Here is a 20,279-nt window from a genome sequence, read left to right on the forward strand (position 1 = left end):
TGAATGTTGCAGGAAAGCCTGTTCTGCCAGCAGTAGGAGAAACTCATTTGAAAAACAGCATTAGATTGTGCTGTGCAGCATGAGGCATAAGCGTGCACCAGTTTCCGTGTGAGAAAACCAGCCATGTGGGAAACCAGCATTAAAGGGTGCTGTGCAGCGTGAGACACAAGTGAACACAAGGACCTGTGCCTTAAAAACAGCATTATGGAAAACCAGCATTAGAGTGTGCTGTGCCGCATGAGACACGAGCGTGCACCATGGTCCATGTATGAAAACTATCATTAGAGTGTACTTTGCAGCATGAGGCATGAGAGTGCACCAGGATCCGTGTGCAAAAAACAGCCGTGTGGGAAACCAGCATTAGAGTGTGCTGTGCAGCGTGAGGCATGAGCGTGCACCAGGATCCATCCACAAAAGCCAGCTGTGTGGGAAACCAGCATTAGAGTTTGCTGTGCAGCATGAGACATGAGCGTTCACCAGGACCCGTGCATTAAAACCAGCCCTGTGAAAAACCAGAATTAGTTTGTGCTGTGCAACATGAGACACAAGCGTGTACCAGGATCCGTGTATGAAAACCAGCATCAAAATGTGTGCAGTGCTACGTGAGACACGAGCGTGCACCAGGATAAGGGCATGAAAAATACCCCTGTGGAAAACAAGCATTAGTGTGTACTTTGTATAAAAACCAGACATGTGGAAAAGTAGCATAAGAGTGTGCTGTGCAGCACGCGACACAAGGGTGCACCAGGATTTGTGTAGGAAAACATGCCCTGCTATGTAGAAAACCAGCATTAGAGTGTGCTGTGCAGTGAGTGACATGAACATGAACCAGAATTACTGCACAAAAATCTACCACGTAGGAAGCTGGCACCAGAATGTATGCCGTGAGCCACCAGCATGCACCAGGATCTGTGTACGAACAAAGGCAGTAAGGGAACTAGTCCAAGAATGTGTTCTGTGCAGCCTGAGACACGAGTGTGTACCAGTATCTGCGTACGAAAACCAGCAATATGAGAAACGAACATCAGAATGTGTGCCACCAGTGTGCACCAGGAACCATGTATGATATACATTTGCAATGCAATATGTGTCGCATTTGCCAGAGTTTAAGCTATTGGCATTGTAAATGACAACGACTTTTATGTATCTGTAATTGCTAATTAACACATATATAAAAAGCATTGTTATTTACAATGCCAATAGTTCAAACTCTTGTAAATGCGAGACCTATTCAAAGAAGCAGCCGCCATTATCCCTGGCTGCTCGGAAAGTGAAAGCACGCATGGTGCACTGAATGTTGCAGGGAAGCATGCTGTGCCTGCTGTAGGAGAAACTCATTAAAGAAAATAGTGCTTACAGACTAAAAAAGTCGTACCGTGTAACAACTGAAATTAAAGGGCCAGTCCGCATGGGAGGTTACAAATGAAGACAAGGCGGTACTAAGGAAGGACTTGCAAGCCTATTAACGCATCAGAAGCCAGCATTTACGAAGGACAATGACACAAGCCAATGGGAAATATGGGAGGAGAGTGGGTGGGGCTTCTATTCCATGCTCCAGTACATCATGCCACAGAGTAGCGCATGCTCTGGCCAGGCTTGACCTAAAAAATAAGTTTAATAAATTGTCATTTACAACGCCAATAGGTCTAACTTTCACAAAAGTATGAGACCGATTGCGTTGCCAATGCTTGTTTAATTTGCATGGACACAATAAGATAGTGCAGCTGGTAAAATGGCAAGTCTGTTGTATGAGTCAAACTAAACATGCATAGTTATTCAACTTATTGTGCAAGTTATATGTTTGTCATTAACACCTTGTAACATATTCATCAATGGAAATCAAAACACTTTCTTCTCCATTGTAATACTTTGTCTTAGTTTTTCATTGCCTTTTTTGTACCTTTACCCTTTAAACTTTAGCTCGTTTTGATTATTATGTTTCCCTTTATTTGAACCCCTGTCATTATTTCTATTCTCTTTCCATGTTATTTCGTTACGATTCGATATGCTTCAACAATAGTTACTTTGCTTTGCTTTCACAAAGTTTATTAACTTTATTAACGTAATTGGTATTTCCATTACGATTTATTCTCTTTATTTATTTCTGTGTGTCTCTCTTCGTGCAAAAGTTTCAGGTGATTTATCGCCAGAGCCGAGTTTGACATCCTGTTGAATCGTGTATCCCCTAACTCAGCCCGAGCAGTGATCAGCTGCTTCTGTCTGAACCTGCCCGGGCTGAGTTTCGTTTCCGGAAAGTGCCGAAGAGCAGGGGATACCGGATACCATGGGGATACCACATATTACACAACACCGGCTCTGGCAATTCTTGTTAGCCAGTGTCTGGCTTTATCCATGGGTTGGCCCGTCGTTTCTTGTTGATTGTCTTCTAATAAAGGGACATTTACAATAATGACTACAAATGGACATACAGCTGAAGGTAAATTTAGTCGAGGAGAACTGTTTACCTTCTCCATCATATCCACCTGTGGGCTTTTCCTTGAGGTTGGTTGCACCCCACTCTCGATACTCCATTTCTACCCCCTCACCTGCCCTCAGTACCATATCACTCTATAGATGATGGTGGTTTGTTTAATAGTGCCTCATTGGTGGTTATACTCTGAGTTTACGTCACTCTTTAATTTTCATTAGGCGAATAGGATCAATCAAACCTTCCTTGGTCTCTCTCAAGGGGACAATTCGTGCATCTACTTTAGCTCGTGACATTAAATGTTGCTGAGAGGTTTGTATGGTTGAACCCTCCCCAATCCCAGCCAATGACTTAACAGACAGAATTCCCTCAATGTCCGCTCTACACTGGGCAGGTGCTGGGTAAAAGGTTGTAATAGGTGCCCAAGGGTATATCGTAATTCGTCACACATTTCAGGCAAATTCAGGCTTGTGGCTGATGGTCCATATGATTGGCATTGAAAACGATCTTGAGGGTTAGAAGTAAACTGTGTCACTGGGGTCTTACGCGCTCTTTTAGAGGAGGTATGAGGAAGTTCTTTAGTGGCGCCTCTTTCGCAGTGGGGTCAGTGGGGGCTGGCATTATGGGGCCCACGGAAATCTGTATGGAGGTAGAAGGCTCAAAAGGGCCAGGTTTTAGGGGCTCTTCTAATAGAATCAGTGAAGGTGGCTCAGTGTCAGAGTTCACCAGGGTCTCCTTTCCACCACTCCCACCTCCCAGTGAAAGTCTCAATTCGGTCAAAGCGATTCTGTGTGCGATGGCTGATGTGGTACAAAAGGGGGTGGTGCCACTGGATTCAAGCAAGTAGGGCAGAAGACGGCTGGAATGCCAGAAAACGGTCCTCGGAAGCTTGTTTCCGGTCCAGGGAAGGCATGGCTTGGCAGTTCGGGCTGGACTGTTCCCATGAGGCACAGGGTCAGACTGATTTGCATATAGCCATGTCTGAACTGGGGTTGCAGAGTGGGCTAAAGAACGGTGATGGATCAAACCCAGATCTTTTGACTGGGTGTGAGTGTTTGATTGGTTCAGATGCTCCATCCATCACCACCCCCTTTTGTACTGCGATGGCTGATGTAGCTTTTACCAAAAAAGAGTCTAAAGCAGTTATAGTTACCTCCTCCGATGCTGGCGGATTTGTCATCTTCTTACCCATCTTACCCTCTCCAGACTGGTATTGGGGCACAATAACAGATGCATTCTGATGGACTTGCCTGATCAGGATGGAAGGGAGGGGCTAACACTTCACTTAAATAGGTAAATTTCAGCTGGGCGCAATGGGGACATGGTATACAGGTAGCTTTAGAACTGCAGTTCGTTTATTTTATGAAAAAGCAAAATGTTTTGTATATTAAACCATTTCTTATAACAAACATTTTGGTGAGTATATATAGATTTAAAATGTCTTCAGTAAATGTATAAAATTGTGTATTTTGACTTTTAGAAAATTTGCTGTGCCCTCTTTCATGAGGAGTAATTACTGTAAAATTATAAAATGATTTAATACAACTTTTTAATCGCAAAACATGACATTTGTTAGTTTGACTTACCGAAGAAGCCAACAATGCATAGAATTAGAATGCAGGTAACTGCTGCAATGATGATCAATGTTAGGAGGAAGATACATTGGCCCCTCATGGTACTCCATGGCATCTCATCTGTGCTGTCCTCGTCTGTTAGAAAAAATATAACTGTAAAGATACCTTTAAATAAATAGGATAATGAGCTTCCTGATGTAGCTGAATGTCCTGGTTTTCTTGGTTATTAATTAGCTTTTGGGGGCTTCATACCATATTCATTCTTCACTGCAAACATACATACTGATATTTAGTGGGGTAGATATCCTGTATCAACTCTGATATCAATTCCTTGTTCCAAAATTTGACCCATACATTTCAAAGAAGCAGTAGGATGATGCTTTTGAGCAACACCGAGCTTGGAAGTAACAAAATGCTCTTCATAATGTGTGTTATTTGCTAAAACATAATTTCTCCTCTCATGAGATACAACCTTTGCACTCTGCAGAACAAAGCAGAACAGGGTCTGTTTCAACGTGTACTGTTGTATGTTGTTGTGGAATGTTGGAGTTCAGTGACTTTGTAGGGGAGTTCTGTCTGGGGCATATTGCTATCCATCTTAGCATATACCGACCATTGTCTATGACATTTATTGCAATGAAGACGCGTAGAACTGTGCACTGTGGTATATTTTAATGAATATTCATTGCCACTTTTAATTAATGAGGTTTACAGGCAAAGAGGATATAGCTGCTGTTAGACTTGGCTTTTTCAGCGGGTTTATCCCCAGACTTTTTGTTTTTTGGCCTCCTGTTTTTGTTGCTTTTAGGACTTTACCACTGCTAATCAATGCTAAAGTGCATATGCTTTCCAGGTGCATTGTGTTTATGGATTGGTATTTCCATATTTGGCTTATTTGATTTACCTTTAAATACCTAGTATAGTGCACTATGTGTGCCCAGGGCCTGTATATCAATGCTGCTGGTGGGCCTGTAGCACTGGTTGTGCGACCCAGACAAGCAGCCCTTCAAAGCATTCTCAGACCTGCCACTGCAGTTCTCAACAACAATGGAACATAAATAGGTAATAAAGGACCTTGGGTAATAGCTATGTATTCGGAACAATGGTCCTTACATTAACCAATATACGAGAGAAATAAATATAGGCTAAAATGAGTGCTATATTTTGAATGTCCAGCCGGACAAAAAGTTTAATACTTCATTAAATTATTGATAGACATAAATACAACACAACAATAATAAGGGACACAGTCCTGTATCCTACACAAAAACACAATACATATGCATGTAAAACAAAGACTTTTCAGGCGAAACAAAAAGGGCTTGTAAACTGTAGAATATTATTATGACAAGCTTAAAAACAGTAATAACACTTCTTTTATCAATGTGATTAATGTGTATGACTGTTTAACTGTAGTCGATGACGTTTCGATCCATTAGAGGGATAACTGGATCATCATCAGGACTTTCAGATGCACGCCTGAATACGTGTAGGCAAAAGCCTAGTGTGGTGCAATAAATCTCGGCTATCGGAATGGACAGCAGTGGCAATATCCGATGCAATAAAATTCTCCTAATAAGCAGGAACGTGCTGCCTCTATTTAGGAAGATAAAAACCAGCAAGGAAAAACGCGGTAATAAAGGATTCCCGTTGAAGTCAAGTAGTCCCAATGCACTCCTCAGCCGTTAGATGCTGCCTGTATTTAGTGAGGGGGCAATCAACGTAAAAACATGCAGCAATGGCGGATTTTGGTAAAATTCACTTGTGGCAATGCACAAGATGGTTTGAGCAGCTCAGTGGCAACAATCCAAACACAGAATTGTGGAAAAGACAAACCACCCTTCGCGGGCGTGTTAAATAACTATGTGGCCCAGGGCCTGTACATCAATGCTGCTAGTGGGCCTGCAGCACTGTTTGTGGCATCCAGACAAGCAGCCCTTCAAAGGGTTCTCAGACCTGCCACTGCAGTATCTGTGTGCAGTTGTGACTGCCATGTCGACTTTATTTTATATTTGCTGTTTTATAACGCGCTCCATTACTCCAGAGTATCCTGGCGCGACTTGGCAAGTGCACCCACTTTCCAGGCCCTAATATTCCCTTTTCTTACATGAAAGTCACCCCTAAGGTAGGCCCAAGGTACACCTGTAGGCAGGGTGCAGGGTATATTAAAGGCAGACATGTACTGATGTGTGTGACATGTCCTGGTGGTGAATTACAGTGTATTTGGTTTTTCACTATTTAAAGGCTATCTGTCCCATAGGATAGAATGGGAATTTACTTATAACATCTTATAAGCATAACTACCCATTGGGAAGGGGGGCGTGGCTTGACGCCGATGTAGGGAGAAGCGGACCTCGGAGCTACTCCGTGGCTTCCCTCCACTACCAACGATCCTGAGACATTAGAGGGGCCCTTTACCATATACCCTCTGTCGAAACAACTGGTGCCCTGCCAGGTTCATTGCTGGGGAGCGCTGATGCCATAATAAGGGAGACAAAGGCAGTTCATTGCCCTGCTCATTCTCCAGACGAGGCGGTGCTAAGATGGCAGCCGCACACTGAAAAGAAGACCTCCAGTACGCTCCTGGACATAACAAGAGCTCTGCAACCTGGATACGAGCTGCAGTGAAGAGAGCTGATACCCAACCCAAGACGAGGGTCCACAGCGGCGGTGGCCCAGGGGGAGCGAGCTGAAACAACGAGAACCCCAATCTACCTTTGCCTTGGGAGATGCTCTCAAGATGGTGGCCCCGGGAGGTGGCGATGAGACCTGGTGAAGATGGAGGCGGCAGGTCGAGTGTGACGAACCAGCAGAGAACGTTGATTAGAGGAGGGACGATTGGCAGCTGAAACGTCGCAGCATTGGCGGAGGAACAGCGATGGTTACAGTAAGGAAGCGCTGAAGTCAGAACCAGCTGAGTTCCTGAGTTGCTGAGCGGTGGGTCGAGTAGCGAGTTTGCGTCAATCCTGAGAAATGGAACTGGTGTGGCGAAGAGGCGACCGGAGTCTGTTTGTGCTGTGCTCCCCTCCCAAACGGAGGGTTGGTTGTTGAGGAGCGAAAGCCTACCGCCAGTGAGAACACAGCACACACTGGGATGTCGCTGTGCAGCATTTGCTAGGAGCTGTGGACACCTCTGGCCGACAAGCCGAGTACCTCGAACTTGGACCCGCAACACTGCAAGGTGAGGTGGCTCCTGGATTGGACCTCATTGGGTGGCAGCAGTTTTGAGGCGGCACTGAGCATGGAGGTCTGATGGTGGCTGAGGGATGAGAGGCTGCTAACTGGCGCTGGGTGCTTGCCGGAGACCTTGCTGATGACATGGGAGTACTAAGTTGACACCGATGACTCCTGAGAGGCTTGGCCGCTGGACACAGACCCTACGCAACACGAGAGTCCCCCTTTTCCATACCTGTGAGGCACAGGTAACGGAGGTTGTGCTGGGGTGCTCCACCACCTGCTGGTTGGCAAGGGCGGTCAAGAAAGAGCGCAGACTCGGTGGATTCACTGCAGGATGCCTGGGCCTCCGTTTTTTGCCTGTGACCTCGACGACCTGCGAGGACTCTAAGGCATCCAAGACTTACTCTTGCAGAGTGCATGATGGGTAGAGTATCCAGAAGAAAGGTGTTTGAGGTCCTGCGAGTGGAAGGAGCTGAACAGCGTACTGAGGATGAAGAAGATGCACCCGAGAGACGAACAGAGAGAGCTCCTGGGGACCCTACCTTAACCGACATCATGCAGGCCAGCACCTCTTCGAGGGAAGCACTGGAAACAAAAATTGATGCAATTGGAACGGATCTCACCTTGCTTAGAGATGACCATCGTAAACTTAAGGGACGAATGACCATAAATGAGAAAGCCGTGAAGGAAATCCCGGAGGCGGTCTTTACCCTGCAGCGCGCTTTGAAAATGGTGGAAACCAAGATTAAAGTATTGGAAATGAGAGCTGAATACAGCAAAGGGCGCTCACTTACAAATAACCTGCGCATAGTGGAAGTCCCGGAACGAGAGGAGGGGGCTGATGCTGTCCAGTTCCTGGAGTAGTGAGTTACAACGGGGTAGACCCTAAGAACTCCTTGACCTAGGTCAATTAAATAGGTACATGTATAGGTGGTCGGAGTCTAATATGTAAAATAGGAATAATCTCAAAATAGCACTTATTCTTCTAGATGAAAAATTAACATTCTATCAAAGGCATCAATGTAGCTCAACAGACGAAAAAACAGGTCAATATGTTCGGTGCATATTTATTTAGCACATTTTATAGTTGTGAACTGCATAAATTTGATCCTCAATGGTAGGATAATATTGCAATTAATGCATTGACAATATCAGCGACAACACATTTCTATATAATAAGTAAATTCAAAAGTGTGTCAATGCGCTCAAGGTGCATAGAGAAAGGGTATTTAGAAGGGATGGGTAAGTGGGGGTGAAGGTGGGGACCGGGTAAAGGTGATGTGACTGAGTTAAAATCACAGTGAAGAATGAAAAAGCCTTTACAGCCTATATACAGATCTAAGGGTTCCAAAAACAATCTCAAACATAGGTTCCGTATTTATACATTATTTGGTCCTATGTTTGGAAGAGTGAACAGTAACAATAGTCGACGTTTCGACCCCTGACAGGTACGGGTGATTCAGAACCTCAGGATGGGGTCTTCATCAGGACGTAGGGGTATAACAGGAGCGCCTATAAATAATGCGAAAGTAATGAATGTATCTCATACTCCTATACAATAATTAATGCACTCGAAATTGCGTGAAGCATTACCTACTTCGCATGAGGCCCGTTTGGGCCTGCAGCCTGGGGACCTTCCAAGGTTCCTTTCTGGTGCGAGAGGTCTGTAATTAAGTAAAACAGTGTAAATACAGTGCGCTGGCCCACATTAGGTGAGACACCAGAGTCACACTGTAATCAATCGTAAAGGGGAGAGAACTTACTAGGAGCTTTTCATTCAGGATGCATGGAATTGTTGTCCACTGGACCAGCCGGTCCGTGGTGGAACGTCGTATGTCTCTGCAAAAGAGGTAGGGCACCACACTTAGTAAAGGAGTTAATCTGTTAGGGCGCGCCAAAAATTCAGATTGATAGTCTCATAATGAGCGCAGTTAGAACGGAAAAAGGGCCTTGTGACTCTAGAGGGAAAAATGGAGGGAAAATTGGGTCGCTGTATTATGCGTGGAACAGCATTAATTCACCCAACATCCCAGCGAGGGGTTTACTAAAAGGCGCGGTATCACGCGTATGGCGTGAATGTCCTTTAGATCGATAATAGTTAAAGGGACACAAAGCGAGAGGGGATGGTTTAGAACTCGCGCGGTGTGGCCGTGTAAACTTGGCAATATTGATCTAAAACCCGGGGAATCCGGGACGACCGACCCGGTGTGGGCAGTGTCAGGGGAGCGAATGGCTCACTCTGCCGGTCTCAGTGTATTAGGGGGCGCTTGTTGGTAATGCGTGTAACAGTTAATGAACCGCAACCGCGGTATGGAAAACTTTCCGTCTTTGCAGGGGTATTAATCAAACACGTTATATAGACGTGTTCGCCTAGAACGGTGAAGTCCCGGAGCAATTGTAGCCGAGGCTCACCTAATTTACCGCAGCGCTTGTCCGTCTATTTCCTCTCCTCTGGCTGTCTGAACTGAAAGGAGCCGCCGCGCGGTGCCGGCGCTAAATGTTGCTGGAGGGGCTCGCCCTGCTCTGGCCAATCAGGCACGAGTGGCCCAGGGGGTAGGGAGAAAGAGTTGTTGTTTTGCGCTCTAAGGGCGCTGTTTCTGAGCAAAGGAACTTGAGTGTATTCAGAAAATGGAGTGAGACAAAGTCGGTGGTTGCTCATTGATCTGGTGTGAACCGGCAAGTAAACGTGGGGCTTTCCATTGTCTGCATTTGCCCTTACTGCAAAGTCCAAAAGGCATTGTGTCTAATTTATCAGGGAAGTAACCACATAAGCCACTGAGGGCGGCACGATTCGGTGTCATCATTTTGGTTCTGAGATAATAAAACACAGCCAGATCCAGGACATCACTTCATTACGTGTAAGCATTGTTGGGAATGTACAGAGTTGGGGTACATCACCAGAGCCAGGACCTCAATGCATTATGTGTAAACATTGGTAAAATTGTACATTCGGTCAAGTGTAATATATAAACACATCATTCTATAGCATTGATTGACGCGATGTATCACAGTGTACATGACAATGAATATTCAAGGCAAAGGCATCATTAAAGCCTACATAAAGGCATTCAGTAGTTGGATTAACCCTGATCTAGAAGGGCCACTGGTAAAATTGTACATTCGGTCAAGTGTGAAAGACCAATATATAAACACATCCTTCTATAGCATTGATTGACACGATGTAATACAGTGTATATGACAATGAGTATTCAAGGCAAAGGCATCATTAAAGCCTACATAAAGGCATTCAGTAGTTGGATTAATCCGGATCTAGAAGGGCCATCTGGGAGAAAGTGGTTTCCAGTTCATTGAGGCCCCTTTGTACAGAGTCAAAAAATTGCATCCACTTGCATTCACGCACATTGAGGATAGAGTTGAGATTACCACCCCGTGGGCCCAGTGTGATTTTCTCAATAACCACCCACTTGATTGATTCAGGTGTATGTGAGTGCTCCTGGAAATGCTCTACAAGGGGGGCTCCCACAGTTTTGCACCTTATTCTGCTGCAATGTTGTAGCACACGGTTCTTTATCTTTTGCTTAGTCTGGCCTATATATATCATACCACAGGGGCAGAAGATTGCGTAGATCACCCCTTCGGTGTTGCAGTTTGTTAGAAAGCCCGACTGCCCCCACAATACAATCAATGTGGAACCTTCCGGCCATCGTGGGAAACCATAAATGCGGAAGCTGTAAGGCCTGTCAACTGTGCCTAGAGACTGGAACAGTAGCACACAATGGTCTGTCCGTGCCCTTGAAAACCTTCACAAACTGCAACACCGAAGGGGTGATCTACGCAATCTCAACTCTATCCTCAATGTGCGTGAATGCAAGTGGATGCAATTTTTTGACTCTGTACAAAGGGGCCTCAATGAACTGGAAACCACTTTCTCCCAGATGGCCCTTCTAGATCCGGATTAATCCAACTACTGAATGCCTTTATGTAGGCTTTAATGATGCCTTTGCCTTGAATACTCATTGTCATATACACTGTATTACATCGTGTCAATCAATGCTATAGAAGGATGTGTTTATATATTGGTCTTTCACACTTGACCGAATGTACAATTTTACCAGTGGCCCTTCTAGATCAGGGTTAATCCAACTACTGAATGCCTTTATGTAGGCTTTAATGATGCCTTTGCCTTGAATATTCATTGTCATGTACACTGTGATACATCGCGTCAATCAATGCTATAGAATGATGTGTTTATATATTACACTTGACCGAATGTACAATTTTACCAATGTTTACACATAATGCATTGAGGTCCTGGCTCTGGTGATGTACCCCAACTCTGTACATTCCCAACAATGCTTACACGTAATGAAGTGATGTCCTGGATCTGGCTGTGTTTTATTATCTCAGAACCAAAATGATGACACCGAATCGTGCCGCCCTCAGTGGCTTATGTGGTTACTTCCCTGATAAATTAGACACAATGCCTTTTGGACTTTGCAGTAAGGGCAAATGCAGACAATGGAAAGCCCCACGTTTACTTGCCGGTTCACACCAGATCAATGAGCAACCACCGACTTTGTCTCACTCCATTTTCTGAATACACTCAAGTTCCTTTGCTCAGAAACAGCGCCCTTAGAGCGCAAAACAACAACTCTTTCTCCCTACCCCCTGGGCCACTCGTGCCTGATTGGCCAGAGCAGGGCGAGCCCCTCCAGCAACATTTAGCGCCGGCACCGCGCGGCGGCTCCTTTCAGTTCAGACAGCCAGAGGAGAGGAAATAGACGGACAAGCGCTGCGGTAAATTAGGTGAGCCTCGGCTACAATTGCTCCGGGACTTCACCGTTCTAGGCGAACACGTCTATATAACGTGTTTGATTAATACCCCTGCAAAGACGGAAAGTTTTCCATACCGCGGTTGCGGTTCATTAACTGTTACACGCATTACCAACAAGCGCCCCCTAATACACTGAGACCGGCAGAGTGAGCCATTCGCTCCCCTGACACTGCCCACACCGGGTCGGTCGTCCCGGATTCCCCGGGTTTTAGATCAATATTGCCAAGTTTACACGGCCACACCGCGCGAGTTCTAAACCATCCCCTCTCGCTTTGTGTCCCTTTAACTATTATCGATCTAAAGGACATTCACGCCATACGCGTGATACCGCGCCTTTTAGTAAACCCCTCGCTGGGATGTTGGGTGAATTAATGCTGTTCCACGCATAATACAGCGACCCAATTTTCCCTCCATTTTTCCCTCTAGAGTCACAAGGCCCTTTTTCCGTTCTAACTGCGCTCATTATGAGACTATCAATCTGAATTTTTGGCGCGCCCTAACAGATTAACTCCTTTACTAAGTGTGGTGCCCTACCTCTTTTGCAGAGACATACGACGTTCCACCACGGACCGGCTGGTCCAGTGGACAACAATTCCATGCATCCTGAATGAAAAGCTCCTAGTAAGTTCTCTCCCCTTTACGATTGATTACAGTGTGACTCTGGTGTCTCACCTAATGTGGGCCAGCGCACTGTATTTACACTGTTTTACTTAATTACAGACCTCTCGCACCAGAAAGGAACCTTGGAAGGTCCCCAGGCTGCAGGCCCAAACGGGCCTCATGCGAAGTAGGTAATGCTTCACGCAATTTCGAGTGCATTAATTATTGTATAGGAGTATGAGATACATTCATTACTTTCGCATTATTTATAGGCGCTCCTGTTATACCCCTACGTCCTGATGAAGACCCCATCCTGAGGTTCTGAATCACCCGTACCTGTCAGGGGTCGAAACGTCGACTATTGTTACTGTTCACTCTTCCAAACATAGGACCAAATAATGTATAAATACGGAACCTATGTTTGAGATTGTTTTTGGAACCCTTAGATCTGTATATAGGCTGTAAAGGCTTTTTCATTCTTCACTGTGATTTTAACTCAGTCACATCACCTTTACCCGGTCCCCACCTTCACCCCCACTTACCCATCCCTTCTAAATACCCTTTCTCTATGCACCTTGAGCGCATTGACACACTTTTGAATTTACTTATTATATAGAAATGTGTTGTCGCTGATATTGTCAATGCATTAATTGCAATATTATCCTACCATTGAGGATCAAATTTATGCAGTTCACAACTATAAAATGTGCTAAATAAATATGCACCGAACATATTGACCTGTTTTTTCGTCTGTTGAGCTACATTGATGCCTTTGATAGAATGTTAATTTTTCATCTAGAAGAATAAGTGCTATTTTGAGATTATTCCTATTTTACATATTAGACTCCGACCACCTATACATGTACCTGTCCAGTTCCTGGAGGCTTGGTTAAAGGCAGAGGTGGCTCTGGAGGGTCTCTCCCCCTTTTATGCACTCGAACGCACCCACAGAGTCCCAGCTCGACCCCCCAAACCTAGAGCTCCCCCACGCCCGCTGGTGGCGAGGATGCTCCACTATTGTGATCAGGACTACATTCTGCAACGAGCACGGGAGAAACATGATCTGCAGATTGGGAATAGTAGGGTGATGATTTTCCCGGATTTCACCAGGGAGGTGCAGCGCCGGTGGGCCTCCTTCCTGGCCGTCAAGCGGAAACTACACCAGCTGTAGCTCCCCTATGCCATGCTGTTCCCGGCATGCCTCCAGGTGACTGATAATGCAGAGATGCATTTCTTTACCACATCACATGAAGCTTTGTAATGGCTGGAGGCCCGACCAAAAGCTGGGCATCGTACCACATTGCTGGGCTCGTCCCGGGGGAGATCCTAACACTCCTTCACCTCCTCGGAGAGCTCCTTCCCCGGAAAGACGTAAACTGGAGCTTGACAAAGCTGTACAAGCAGTAGCGAAAATTAGCCAGAGACACAAGCCCGAACAGCAATATAACTGAACATGAAATGGACAAATCCAATGGCTCAAGATAGAGTAGTGTGCAAGGGGAATCGGATTTCGAAATTCTGGACATTACCCCTGAAAGTGCAGATGGCATAATCTGAAGGACTCATGGCAGGTCGTATGAAAAGAGATTGCCTATTACTGGGAGATGTCCTTTACTAACACTTGAGACTACTGGTAGCACATTGGGGACACTAGCGTAAACTGGAGGCCATCACCTGACCTACAAAGGTGGGGGGGCTGGGGGAGGTCTGGGTCTAACAGGGTCAGCTTACGTCCCCCACCTTTTTTTTTATAATGCACTGTTTGTGTGCCTTTAGTTTGGATGGGGACTTGTTTGTCTGTACCTGTCCTGGGGAGGGGGAGTTGGGGAGTTTTGCTGGTTGAGGGGTTTTGCTTTGGGGCGAGGCATGCCTCTGGGGGGGTACTATTCCGAGGAAAACTGTGGCTCGCACAATGAGACCCACCTTAGGTTTTAAGTGTATCTCGTGAAACGTTAGAGGTTTGCCGACCATGATCCGGCATCATAAAATACACACATACCCGATCAGGAGAGGGGTGCAGATTACACTGTTTCAGGAAACCCACTAATCACAGAAAGAAGGAGCTGCATTGCAGCGCCGGTGGAGAGGGCAGGTGTTTCATACTACATACTCAGCATTTTTTTCAATGTGTTAGACAAATAATAGACCCAGAGGGCAGATTTGTGGTGGTGTTGGGGAGATTAGACGGACAAGATATAGTAATAGGAAGTATCTACGCCCCTAATGTAGAGCAAACTGCATTTTTAGCACAACTTTCCTAGACACTAGCACCGGTGTTGACTGGTTCGGTACTCTTAGGGGGGATTTCAACAGTGTTACTGACATCAACTTGAATTGTTCCCACCTGCCGCTCCCTGATGCTCCCACACATAGAATTGCTGACGCTAGGCGAAATTGGCGGCAACACTGGGGGTTGACGGACACCTGGAGAGCTCACCACCCAGGGGAGGGAGAATATCCCTACTTTTCTGCCTTACATGATTTGCAAGTTCGATTAGACTCAATATTGTGCTCCCCAGATGTTCATGGAGGGGTCACCCTGAGTGAATACTTGGCTAGGACAATATCTGATCACAACCCCCTACTGGTGTCTTTGAACTGGGTACGGACTAGGCCTACAATCCCTAGTTGGCGGTTGAGACCAGAGGTGCTGGAGGACCAGGTGTTTCGAGCCACGATAGGCACTGCTATAGAAGATTATTTCCTAACTAATGCCAATACAACAACTAGGCCACTCATCGAATGGGATGCTTTTAAAGCTGTTATTAGGGGTTGCATGAGGTGCGAGACGCGGAACAGCGGCTTCAGGATGTATAGAGGGATAGACCGGAGAGAGTGAACAGACAAGCTGATCTCCTTGGGGCCAGAGAGACTTTGGCGATGCAGGTGGAGAGGTTGCGTTGCTTCGAATACAGGGCCTACACGGCCTGGGCCCATGCTGAGAGAGACAAGTCTGGAGAGTTGCTGGCTTGGCTGGCCAATCCGGCACACCAAGGGACGTTAATCCTGGATCTACGGGGGAGGATCTACGAGTGGAGAAGTGTGGCTCACTGGTTAGAGGAGGCAGTCCTGGAAGCAGAGGTCAGCCTGGGACCAGGGTTCAATTCCCGGCTCGGCGGGGTCTTGAGTCCTAAAATGCCCATGGACTCGACAATTCTCGCTCCGGTGCCTACTTGATTCACGGGTTCACACTCTGCGACTCTGGGCAATAGCTTGCTTAATCTCCACAACGGCCCCTCGCGGCGGGATGCCTGGCTTTCACCTTGCGGATACCCTGCCGGGGTTATCTCCCAGGGGAATACCAGGACGGGTTCCCTAAGCAAGCGCTTAGAAACCGCTTGGTGATTTGCGCTATATAAATTCCTGTACATTTACATTTACATTTTCATTTACCGGGACGATGATGTCTATTAAAGCCAGCAGGATATTGATCTCCAGTTTTTGGAATACCAAACCACCCTGGTAAGCTCGACCCACTGACACTGGAGGGTGCAAGAATTTTAGAGGATGTAGAACTTCCTCAGATTGATGAGGAGGCCGCAGAGGCTCTGGGAAGGGAAGTCGAACTAGGAGAGGTGCGAGGTGCCATAAAACACATGGCCAGGAACAAGACTCCGGGGATGGACTCCCGATTGAGTTTAACTCAACGTATGTAGACCTATTGGCTCCCCAACTGATGGCCCTATATAACAGAGCTGTAATAAGACGGCTATCTGCCTGCTTCCACGAAAGAAGTGGTAATTATCCCACTTTCAAAACCTGGCAAACCAACCTCGGATCGTACTGCATATCAACCTCTCGCCATGCTCAACTTAGATTATAAGATATTGAGTCGCATCTTAGCGAGCAGACTGATGATTCACATGACGACGCTTGTACATGTGGACAAAGTGGGCTTTATTCCATCCAGGAATACAGCAACGAATATTCGTAGACTTTTAAGACTACTGGATGCAACCACGTATAACAAAGAAGAGGCCTGTATTTTATCAATCGACATCAAGAAAGCTTTTGATGGCCTTGATTGGTCATATCTTTTTCAGAGTTCTGAGAGTGTTTGGGCTGGGTGAAGATTTTGTGGCCTGGACGGCAATACTATATAAGAATTCTACTACTAGAGTGTCGAACAGGGGGCTGATCTCGGAGGCCTTTGCATAAGGCAGAGGAACGAGACAGGGATGCCCGCTGCCCCCTCTTTAGTTTGCGCTGGCGGTGGAACCTCTAGCCGTGCATGTGAGATCGGGCCGCTAATTTCAAGGCTTAGAAATGATGGGTCAATCCAAATTTATAGCACTCTCTGCCGACGTTCCTGATGTTCCTTGCTAACTCTCAGGACGCTTTACAGCGAGCCAAAGAGCTGTTGGGTAGACTGGGATGAATTGCAGGACTTAAGGTCAACTGGACCAAGATGTGCCTTTTCCCTGCTCTAGCAGAGAGGGTTGGCCCACTAGAAACAACAGATGTTATGAGGGAAAACCGATGTCTGACCTATGTGGGTGTTAAAATATACTACAACCCCGCAGATTTATTAGAAGGTAAAATAGGACGAGCGATACGAAGCACCAAAAGTAATTTGTAATTTTTAATAATTTTGGGTGACCTTCCCGCTGTAAGTGGTGGGTAGAGTGGCACTGTTAAAGATGGTCACGCTACCCAGAATACTCTATTATTTTTGATTTTTGATTGATACAAATCTGGATCTCGCACAAACCTTTTGCCCAACTCAACGCTATGATCATGGGATTTTTATGGGGTACTGGGAGACGCAGAGTGGCGCTCACCACCGTGATGAGGCCCTAGGCAGAGGGGGGCTTTGGGGTGCCAGATTTTGAAGCTTATTATCATGCAGCTCAACTACAGTGGTTCACAAAGTGGATGGTGGGACAACACCGGAACGTGGAGGACCTTGGGGGCTCGGATCCGGGGTTGCGACTCATATCCTGCATGTTGCTAGGCCTTCCTTTGAGGGATGGGGAAACCCCAGCGGACTTAGGGGCGATGCTGGAATCGGGCTTGTGGGCAAGCACGAACAAAATCCCAATATATGCCAGAGACCCCGCTGCTGATCCGCGAGGCGCTCCCCCATGATGGGGACTGGCACAGGCTTCGAACGTGGGAGGAGGTGGGGATATCCACTATTGGAGATCTCTCTGAAGACAACAACTTACTCCCTTTTAACAATTTACTAGAGAGATATGACCTCCCCATAGGGGATTTCCTTTTACATGCTACCCTGACAGCAGCGATTTGTAAACAGTGGTGGGGAGGGCTGACGGAACCTTCAACTTCATTGGCTTGTCAGTATATAGTAGTAGCAGCTGGAACAATTAAAGCAGTCACTACCAACGCCGTGCGCAGGTGACACGAAGACCCCTGATGGCACTACGTCTCAAATAGGAAGCGGGCCTAGGTGAGCCCATAGATGAGAAACTGTGGGGAGAAGTGGTAGAAAGGGCTTGGAAAAACTGTAGGATTGCGCGCTTCCAGCTGATACACTTTTTGTCCTCCACAGGGTGTAGCTTACCCCATGCAAGATTAATAAATATTTTTGGGCTTAATCCACTGTAACATGGAAGGCGCAAGGTTCTTAGATATGTTCTCGGATTGCCCACTACTGGAAGGATTCTGGAGAGGGGTAACGACTAGACTAGAAGACACAACAGAACATGACATAGCGCTGACACCAGGGTATTGCCTCCTACAGTGGTTCCCTCACACTGCCAGGAATAAGGCTACTAGCAAAATTATAGACCTGGGGTTGGTGCTAGCCAAATGGGAACTCACTAGCCACTGGAAGGCAAAAAATGCCCCTAGTGTACTGAGATGGACAAGGGAGTTTATAAAGTGGGTGGACTGCGATGGGATCTTCAGACTGCAAATGGCTCAGAGGACTGGAATTGAAAAGACACCTGAAGCAGCAAGAGCATGGGTGGCATTAGTGGAGGTGCTAAAGCAACTGAAGGGCAAGAACGAAACACCCACTGGGGGGGCACACCCAGCCGTGGAGAACTGAGTATATGATTTACTGAATGATCGTGCTGGCAGTCCAAAAGACTGCAATGCCCGTTGAGAAACCAGATGAGAGTAGGCCCTTTTGGGGAATGACACTACTTGGAATAGCATGCTTCGTGCCCTATCAGACAGAATACCGTTAACATGCAAGGAGTTGGATGAATGAGGGCCTGGGGGGTACTGCGGGGGCGGGGGGCAGAGGAGTTTCTCTTTGCTGTTTGTTACGGGTTAATAATGGAACAGACCGCTGAGGCGCGTCTACTCAAGGGGTACAGAAGCGGACAAGCCTAAGGATTCCAAACTGCACTAGAGGAATCAACTACTTCTTGCGCTAGAGCAAGACCAATACCTACTGGGGGTAACCGGCCTGGGATCAATATGTATGGATGTAAACGGCTGTCTCTTGGAACCAACCTATGAGTTCAGGCTTATCTCTGTAATACCATTGATTGTTTTATTGTCGATTAATACAATAATCTGTTTAAAAAAAATAACTACCCATTTGAGCAATATAAGGAAATGAGGTTTACTATGCTTGGGCTCAGAATGTAAAAATGCATCTTTTAGTAAAGATGATTCTTATGTTCTGAGTTTGAAAATACCACTTTTAGGAAGTGGGTATTTTCTTGCTGAGCCACCCTGTGTGCCTCTGCTGGTTTGTTGATTGACTGTCTGGCTTTGGGGTGACAGGGGTTGGGGATGTGCATTCTCTCAGACGCCCACGGGGGGCTGATGTGTGTCCTACCTTTCCTGAATTAGTCAGGGCTGGGCTGAATAGACCTGGGCTGCATTCAGAGTAGTGGGATGAGTTTTTAATACCACCTGACTAGGCCTGGTCTGCATTTAGAGTGGTGGGAGGAAATTTCCCTTGCACCTGAATAGGCCCTGTCTGCCTTGGACAATGCTGTCTCCACCTCCTGCTGGAAAGCAGGACCAGAGAGGACAGAACTGGTTTGGGCTGAGCATAGAGCCTCTCCGCCCAGAAGAGCAAAGAGAAACTGAGTATATATATTGGGGCCCAAACCCCAAAACTTTAGATTACTGCTGAACTAAGGAACCTGTCAGGAAAAAGAGCTGGGAAAGCTGTCAGGAGAAACTGACACTTTGCTGCGTGCTCTGCTGTGCTGGCCTGCTGCTTGCTGCTCCAGCCTTTGGCAGGGAAAGGACTGTATTGTACTTTCATCATCCTGTGGCTAGAGTTTTCTTGAAGGGCTTGCAGTAGAGCTTGCCTCCTGTTGGAAGTCTCAGGGGGATAAAAGACTTCAGAGAACTTGCTGGAATCAAGGAACCTGTCAAGAAGAAGATCTTGAAGAGATGCCAGTAGGAGTACTGTCCCTTTGCTGTGTTGTTGCTCTGTTGGGTTGGCCTGCAGTTGCTGCTTCTGCCTTGGGCAGTGAAAGGACTGGACTGAACTTTCTGAACTTGTGCTGAGTATCTCCAAGGGCTTGAAATAGAGCGGGCCTCCTATTCTGAAGTCTCAGGGACTGTTTGGTCCATCCATCCATCCATCCATTCATTGGTTGGCCGGCGGGTCTGTCTGTCTCTCCATATGGACACACACACACTCAGTTGTGCACAGAGTGTAATCTGCAGTTTTTTTAACATTGTTGAGGGGGTTAGAGGCCATAACTCCTGAGAGCTGAAGTATCGAGTGGGTCACGTGCCCTTTTCCCCTTTCAAAAGGCGTGCTAAA

At 46.5% G+C, this 20,279-nt stretch overlaps 1 protein-coding gene across 2 annotated transcripts in view; it reads right to left on the reverse strand.

Moving 5' to 3' along the window:
• LSMEM1 (leucine rich single-pass membrane protein 1) overlaps window positions 1-20,279 on the reverse strand; it is a 267,545-nt gene that overhangs the window by 114,574 nt on the left and 132,692 nt on the right. For both annotated transcript variants that reach the window (XM_078674426.1, XM_078674434.1), the window contains exon 3: window positions 4,015-4,137. In XM_078674426.1, the coding sequence (XP_078530552.1) occupies window positions 4,015-4,137 (123 nt within the window). The remainder of the gene's footprint in view (window positions 1-4,014; window positions 4,138-20,279) is intronic.

This window comes from Lissotriton helveticus, chromosome 1_1, assembly GCF_964261635.1.
Source record: "Lissotriton helveticus chromosome 1_1, aLisHel1.1, whole genome shotgun sequence".
NCBI lineage: Eukaryota > Metazoa > Chordata > Amphibia > Caudata > Salamandridae > Lissotriton > Lissotriton helveticus.